Here is an 8673-nt window from a genome sequence, read left to right as displayed (position 1 = left end):
CCTGGAGATCTTCCCCAACGGCACGGTGCACGGCACCCGGCAGGACCACAGCCGCTTCGGTAAGAGACGCTGCGGGGGCAGCCCGGGGGGTGCCCGGCAGCAGGTGCCCCCGTGTACAGAGCTAATTACCCCGCTAATATAAATCATCTACGGGATGGATATAATTAGGCTCCTAAACAAATGCGCTCACTCCCCAGCAATGCGGGAGTTTATGTCCAATTTCCTACTCTCCCGGCGCTCAAGCCCTGCTGCAGGTGCACAGAAACCTGCCTGAGCAGGGGGAAAAAAAAAAAAAAAAAAAAAACCCCAACTTTTTTTTTTCTTTTTTTTTTTAAAAAAAAAAAAAAAAGACTAAAAAAAAGTGTGGCTTTTTCTTTTTTTTTTTAAAAAAAAAAAAAAAAGACTAAAAAAAAGTGTGGCTTTTTCTTTTTTTTTTTAAAAAAAAAAAAAAAAGACTAAAAAAAAGTGTGGCTTTTTCTTTTTTTTTTTAAAAAAAAAAAAAAAAGACTAAAAAAAAGTGTGGCTTTTTCTTTTTTTTTTTAAAAAAAAAAAAAAAAGACTAAAAAAAAGTGTGGCTTTTTCTTTTTTTTTTTAAAAAAAAAAAAAAAAGACTAAAAAAAGTTGTGGCTTTTCCTTTTTTTTCTTAAAAAAAAAAAAAAGGAGGGGGAAGCAGCTCTAGCTTTGCCTCCGAAGTTAGTGGTGAGGGAGGCAAAAGAAAGGAGGGAGCACGTTGTTAAAAGAAATTCTTAGCTTTTTTTTTGGTTGGAGGGTTTGGGTTTTTTTCTTTTTCCTCAGGTTTTGTTGTTTGTTGGTGGTGTTTTTGGGGTGTTTTGTTGGGGTTTTTTTACTTCCGCAGACAGTTGTGAGCTGCTTTCTTTAACTCGCGTGAATTTCATTAGGAGCCCGTCTCCCCGAAGTGGGCAGGGAGCAGTTGCCTGAATGCGTAGAAGCTGGGTTTGGGGAGGTTTTTGGAAAGGGAAAGGGAAGCTGAAGGGGGGAAAAACGCTGAGGGGACCTCGGAAAGAAGGGAGAAGATGGAACAATAGGCAGAGTGCTGTGGATTTACCTTGCTGCCCGGGATACAGCTGGAAGACTGCAGCGCCTGTATCAGTGTCACACAAGAGCAGGGATCTCTGCTGAGACTGTATGTAATCTTCAAAAAATGCATCCCAAGCCACAGGCGAAGAAGTACAGTAAGTTTGAGCCCAGCTAAGAAAAATTCCCGCTACTTCAGCATCTAGTGCAGGTGTCTGTGTAAGCTATCAACAAGTCCCATGCCAGTGATCTCAGCTATGTTGTCAACAGGTTGCAAGAAGTGCTCGCAAGACTTTTTTATAGTTTTCATGTGATTTAACTCCTTGGTGAAAGGATTTTTTTTTTACTTACTTTTTTTTTGCCTCGTTTCCAACCGGTCCTTTCTGATACTTCAGGAACTGCTGAAGTACCAACTGCTATTGTTGGTAGTGTGAGGCAGGGTTTTGGAACAACTGGAGACGCTTATCTGCATACTGTGCTTTCCATAAACACCAGGTGTGTGCAGAGCATGTCCCTGCCTAAATCAACAAGAAAGTCATAACCCGCGGGTCAGAGTCAGGTACTAATAGGCTCGTGGGGCATGTGTTCTTTAATTACCTCCCAAAAGACACATCTTTTAACCTTTCATGCTGCAACACATGATGGGTTTCCACGTTAAAAGAAACTGAGAGCAAACCCATTGCATCTGCTTGATTTTAGTTCAGTCTGCCACGTAGTGTTTCTATCAGGTCTTTTTACTTATTTTTATGCAAGTAAACAGCCAGTTCCCAGTGGCAGCATTTGTCTTAGTTCCATCTTTTATAAAGATAGTCTGGAAATAATAAAGATAGTTTGGAAATACACTATTTTACTCAAACTTCAGAAAAACGCGTTAAATGTGCTAAAACTTTTCATTAATTTTGCACACTTAAGTCACACAGCGCATTCACTAAGTCGAAACACTGGCATTCTGTAAGTGTTTTAGCAGTCAGCATCCAGCTATGTAAACTAGACCAGACTGCAGATATAAAATATTACCGTTTTCTGCTTCAGGGTTTTCCCAGAGGCAGTGTAAAATAAATAGTTATTTGTTGTAATTGCAAGACAAAGCCCCAAAGGATTAGACTGGAATCCTCGTGTCCAGATAAAGTTGGACTAAACCTCACTTCAGCAGAGACTCAAAGCAGTAACATATTGGCACAAAGTATTCACCATCTGCATTCAGTAGCCATGAATATTTAAATTCCAATGTTACTGGTATGGTTCATATTAGGATGTCATGTATCGATGCATTCCTAAATTTTGCATGCAGCAGTCAGAAAGCAGTAACTTATTACAGAAACAGGCAGTCTGAGCAATTCTGGGGAGCTGAAAAATCTGTGGTTGAGGGATACAGCTAGATGAGGGGTTTGGGGTGGCAGTTTAAAGCTGCCCAGATGCAGGGGCATCTGGGGAAACACTTAGAAATCCAGTGTGGTGGGGGGTGATGGATCAAGCCCACATGGCTCGAAGGTGCTCCCTAATACCATAAGCAGATAATTCATGTGCTCCATGGCTGCAACAGGACAGCAGAGGCAAATATCCAGCTGCAGATGGGATGTGGGGTAGAACCAGATTTTGCCTCCCTACCTCCTAACACTGGAAAGGGTTCAGGAAAAGACAGACAGTATCTGCACCCTCTCATGTGCAGCCATCCCAGAAGCTACCAGATGTGAAAGATATCCAAGTCTCCTGGAGAGGAAAATAAAGACCCAAAAGCCCTGGTGATGCAGAACAGAGTACCAAGGTCCTAACAGTGAGGGGTAGCAAGAGGGATTCTTTTGTACCACAGCATTCAGGAGATGTGACTAGGAATTTGGGGAGGTAGCAGCAGCATCTACCCACACTGCCTGAGCAACTACAGTAACTGTTCCCTCTCATCTGTCACGTTCCTAAATCACACCTGTCTTCTGGAATGCGATATTTTATACTTGTAAAAATACAGATTCGTGCAAGAACAATGGAGCACAGCTGATTTTTCCTAGAGGAGGCTTAACATGAAACTCGGTGAAGCCCTCCAGGATCATTGGAAGAAAGCTCATTCTCACACTAGAGAAGTGCCCAAATTCACACTCTCTGAACTGGCAGCTCTGCCTAATCCATCCTAGAAAGAATGAAGTGCTTTCAAAAATTTATCTATGCTGACTGCATCTGCTAGGAACCTTCCTGTACAAAGACATAAAGGATGGTAAAAATCTGGAGGGTGTTTGGACTGACATTAGTGCCTCTTTGAGAATCCTCCTCTGAATGAAACCCAGATAAATTTGCCAGGAGATTCCCTGCCAGGAGGAATTGCTCCTTTTCTGCTTTGTGTCTGTTTTACAGCAGCATTAAACAAGTGACACCAACAGCAGCACCACTCCTAACTGCAAGCAGGGAAAGAAAGCAGCCTGAAGTTTGTACTGCAGACTAATAAAGGCAGCAAGTGAAGATCTTCTGGGGTACAAACCTGCTAACAAATCTGTAATACAGTCTCCTAGAGAAGCTGATGAAGCCTCCAGAGAAAGTTCTGCTGTAGATTTTGAAATTCAGACCATAGTGCACCTGTTGCCAAACAGTTGTTGAGGTTTTTAGCCAAAGCTTTAGATTTGTAGCCATTAATACAACATCTGATGTTTCTGTACCCCTGCTTCTGAATATAGTCATGTAAGAAGACAGGTGCAAGAAGCTGAATTGTTCTTTGAGGAGTGGTTTATAGTAAGCAAGACTGTCCTTCTGGGTCCTGCCACAGCAAAGTTTGGGAGATTATTCACTGCTTTGGTGGTAAATTAATCCTGTCAGAGTCTTAATCAAATATCTCCAAATATTATCTAGAGAGGCTTAATGAACAAACAGAATGAATAATCAAAGCAAGAGATAAATTTGCCAGGAGATTCCCTGCCAGGAGGAATTGCTCCTTTTCTGCTTTGTGTCTGTTTTACAGCAGCATTAAACAAGTGACACCAACAGCAGCACCACTCCTAACTGCAAGCAGGGAAAGAAAGCAGCCTGAAGTTTGTACTGCAGACTAATAAAGGCAGCAAGTGAAGATCTTCTGGGGTACAAACCTGCTAACAAATCTGTAATACAGTCTCCTAGAGAAGCTGATGAAGCCTCCAGAGAAAGTTCTGCTGTAGATTTTGAAATTCAGACCATAGTGCACCTGTTGCCAAACAGTTGTTGAGGTTTTTAGCCAAAGCTTTAGATTTGTAGCCATTAATACAACATCTGATGTTTCTGTACCCCTGCTTCTGAATATAGTCATGTAAGAAGACAGGTGCAAGAAGCTGAATTGTTCTTTGAGGAGTGGTTTATAGTAAAGCAAGACTGTCCTTCTGGGTCCTGCCACAGCAAAGCTTGGGAGATTATTCACTGCTTTGGTGGTAAATTAATCCTGTCAGAGTCTTAATCAAATATCTCCAAATATTATCTAGAGAGGCTTAATGAACAAACAGAATGAATAATCAAAGCAAGAAAGAAAAGGCAAGTCTTGGGGCAGAGGAAAAAAAAAAAAATATGGAGGGGAGGGGGGGAAAAAAGCATGTTCTACCACAAAAACACACCGCTACAATTGGAAAGAAAATTCTTGAGCTGGCCCCAGTGGCCGCTCCCTGTGCTGCTGGAGATCAGATGTACGAAGCTGCAATTTCGTCTAGCAATTGGAGTGAGTTAAGGACAGGATGGATATCCGCCCACATTTTTCCAGCCTTCACTCTGTCTCCTGACTTCTGTGGGTTTAAGTTACATTCTTAATGATGTTTCAACATAGTCATCTTCCATGCACGTCTCTTGGAGTGCCACTCCAAGATCAGAAAAGGGGAATATTACAGGGGACATTGTCAGAAGACATTGCCATGGGCACACCTTGAAGAAATTTTGTTTGCAAAACCAGCAAGTATTTACCTAATCTGTATCTGATGAGGGGTGTCTCAGCCACCAGCTCACAGGGAGGATGCTCATGCTGCTCCTGGGTTGCTCTTGGTCTTTGGAGACCTGGGTTCATGTGCCATATGCAAAGCGTTCTTGTGGGCATACTCAAGAAAAGCTCTTAATCTCCCTGCCTCAGACATCCCTCAGCTTCTAAATGGGACCAGCAACATTTTCCTTCTTCCCAAGGGTGGCAGAAGACAAAGGATAAAAAAATGGTGATGCTGAGGACTGTGTTTCTACGTATGGGATCTGCTGGTCATCAGATATTTTTCACTTGAACATCCACTTGTCTTCAGTCTGGGTATCCCTGTGCTCCTTTCTCCTCATTTTTTACACTCTCTCTAGTTGTTGTCAATCTTCCCTCACTGCCTCCTTTTCACACAGTGGCTGTTGTCATTTCTGTCCTGTAGATGGGGGAACAGAACCACACAGCAGTTCAGTAACTCCCTCCATGTCTGAGAACCAGTGGGTAGTGGAAGCAGAAGGCCATCTCTCATCCTGAGCTTCTTCCCTCCCCACTCCTGTTTATTTTCAGATGAGAAACAACAATAGCTACAGTGAGGGAGAGCAGAGCCAGGGTCCTGCTTTGCCTGCCTGTCTTGGGAAGGCTGCCTTCCCTGCCTGCTCCTGGCCTTTCTGAAGGCAATGTGTGTCCCCAGGCCAGGGTGTATAGCTGGGCATATTTCAGCCTGGAAAATGTCTGCGCTGGTCCATAAAACAAGTTTTCTGTCATTTGCTTCCCTTTTTGTCTGGAAGAATTGCTATTCCCAGGTCCATGTTTCATCTCCTCTCTACCTCCTGCAGGGAGGGCTGGATCCGATGCACAAGCCCCAGAGTAGGCAGGGCAAAAAGAGGGCAAAAAGTCTGACATCAGGTAGGAAGACAAATTCTTGCACCCATCTTAGCTGCCAGCATCTGACTGATGAGTCTGCGAAGGGGCCAGAGGTGTCCCTTGCCGCCTGCTCTGTCCTATATTTAGGCAGTGATGCAGCATGGTCTGAGGGTTATCACATCCACTCCTGGCCAAGCAGAAGACAAGTGCCCCAAGCTGAGGGGTGAGCAGGAGCTGCGGCTGCTGCTGAAGTCAGCTGGCTCCCATGGCTGCTGGTCACGCGGAGATGTTAGACTTGTACTTCTCAGAGGAGCTCTGAAGGTAACATGATCAGAGCAGCAATTGCTCAGGGCTGGATGGCTCAGGAGCTATATTAAGAGACCTGGAGCCACACTAAAGGTTAGAGCAACTTCGTCCTCCTGTCAATGGAGACATCTTGTCCAGTCATTAGGTGGGATGGTGGAAACCTTCCTTCCTCTGGTGCTATCTCCCAGCTAATTAATCCAGCCCTGAATATGGGCAAAGACTGCCAATGGCCTCTAGCTAGGGAGCATGTGAAATCCAGTCTAAAACAGTCCCGCTAACACCTTCAGGAGGCTTTCCTGTTAAGTTTGAAGATCTCCATCACTTCTGAGGTTGGCTTTGTTCAAACCAGTTAGAAATGCACCTACTTGGGGCTGTTTTGGTTTTTTTAAGTGTTTCACAAAGGGTTCTCCTATTACAAGTCTTTCCTCCATCAAAACAGCTGCTGTCGCGCAGCAGACCCAACTGATTTCTTTCCCAGAGGAAATGAGGCTGCCTCTCATTATTTAAAGTATCTGACACCAGAGTTGTAGGCTGAAGCCCATGGTTGCTCTCACAGGGCCAGGGATGGCTAGGACAGATGCTGCTGGACTAGGAAGGGACTGGCATAAGGCAGGACACATGGGGCACGAGGGGGTTTCTGGCAGTGAGGGTGGCAGGAGATGATGGCGGAAGGAGCAGCAGCTCCTCAGCTCTGAAGACTGCAGAGGAAGATCCATTTTCACCTGCATATATTTGAAGCTGGATTTTATCCCTGTGGTTTGTACATACATTTGGGGGTGGCAAGTACCCCAGGAGTGCCAGGATGAAGACGGCCCTCACCTCTCTTGCTTTTTACTAATTTTTGTTGAACTCATCACTTCAAAGCATGTGGCACTGTCATCTCAAAAAAAGAAGCCCCATGGTGGCAAAAATCACTCTGCTTTTAGTGGAGAATAAAACCCAGTGTGGCAGCAGCCTTCTGAAACAGCTGATGGGCCAGGCACAAGTGTCTACATCTGAGTGATAATTAGGAAAACAAAAAAAACCAACCAAACAAACAAAACAAAACCAACAAAACCTAGCAAATCTTTTCTCACTAGCAAAGGCAATTCCTCTTGGGAGAGTCAAATTTGCAAGGATGGGGAGTAGCCTAGAGTGGAAACTGGAAAATTGCAGGCATATGGGACTACAGACTTCAGAACTATGTCGTTCTAAAGAAGGAAAACAGGGTCTGTAGGAAGCTCTGCAACATTTGGGAAAGGCTGGTTCACATGTGTCACTGAGCCTGGTGTTGGTTTTATTCTCTGTATGATTTGGACTTCTTTTTTGTTTTAGGGATTTTGGAGTTTATTAGCCTGGCAGTGGGGCTGGTGAGCATCCGTGGGGTGGACTCTGGACTCTACCTCGGCATGAACGAGAGAGGCGAGCTGTATGGGTCGGTGAGTTTCAGGTTTTGTGCAGATTACACTTCTATTTTGAAAAATTAACTACATTCTAGTAAATAATTTTTAGTTTCCTTTTCTGTAGCTGCTGCACTTCATTGGTGCTTTTCCTTCAGATGCCCCATTGCGATTAATTCAATCCATCACCTTTTTTTAAAATGCCTCTTTCTAGATCTTAGCATTACCCTACGTGAGAGTACTGATTTTTAAGGATGGATGACAGTACATTTAAAATTAAATAAAATAAACCAGTTTTCCACTAAAGCAGAAGGCACATACTTCCTCTAACCAGACTGCCATAGACCCTTTCACCATTTAAGATGCACATACTGATGTTTATATTCAAATACTACCATGCACTGATGTTCTTTTTCCACTGGATTTCTGTAATACCATCTACCCCAAACAAAAGTTAAATGCAGAGACAGTGGCTAAATGACAAATCTGCAAGACAGATAAAAAAAGTAAAATCACCAGGATTCCATGAAGCACAAAAAATCTTAAAGCCCACATCAGAAAGCTGGGCTGGAGCCTACCCCTGTGCAGTAGGACCTCTCCTATCAAAATCTGAGGCTGCTCAGCAGCTCCTGGAGTTGCAGCGTTTACTGGTGCCTGCTGCAAAGGAGCACACAAACCTGCATATTCCCTTCTGTGCAATCAAGCACAGCAGCTCTGATTATGAATCAACAGTTTCACAAAGAGTTAATTAAATTCCAGGGCAGAAACAAAACCAAATCAATATTTTAACAACACTTCACCTGGAAACAGAATGGACCTGAAGACATAATCACGGGAGTTTTCTCCCTGTTGCATCTGGTCCAGCAGACAATGCACTGAGCAAAGGCAGCAGGGACCAAGTCAAACCACTGATCCAAACTGTGCAGAAGTCATGAGCCAGGTCCCCAAATAACCCTGGAGCTTGAAAATCTGAGATACGTGGGTTGCACAATGATGGCTTTTCAAAATGGAAAGCCACTACAGTATTCCTAATTAAAGGTCAAAAAAACAGCGCCTAACAACAGCATTAGCATTACAATGGTATTTTAGGAGATTACAGTACAGCCGTGTTTTAAAATTTTCAGCAAGTTTATTATTTCCCTCTGTGCTGGATCTGTGTGTTGATATAGCCAAAGGCAGCCATTCCTGCTGCGA

The 8673-nt window shown here is 43.7% G+C and overlaps 1 protein-coding gene across 1 annotated transcript in view; it reads left to right on the top strand.

Moving 5' to 3' along the window:
- Position 1: 1 nt before the first annotated feature.
- The window catches only part of FGF16 (fibroblast growth factor 16), a gene marked incomplete at its 5' end in the record, with an annotated part of 11356 nt that continues 2684 nt past the window's right edge, over positions 2-8673 (top strand). The window contains 2 exons of the mRNA XM_009997244.1: positions 2-59; positions 7415-7518. Coding sequence (XP_009995546.1) covers positions 2-59; positions 7415-7518 — 162 coding nt within the window. The remainder of the gene's footprint in view (positions 60-7414; positions 7519-8673) is intronic.

This window comes from Chaetura pelagica, unplaced genomic scaffold (assembly GCF_000747805.2).
Source record: "Chaetura pelagica isolate M959 unplaced genomic scaffold, ChaPel_1.0 scaffold344, whole genome shotgun sequence".
Taxonomy (NCBI): Eukaryota; Metazoa; Chordata; class Aves; order Apodiformes; family Apodidae; genus Chaetura; species Chaetura pelagica.
This window is presented reverse-complemented; position numbering and strand designations above follow the sequence as displayed.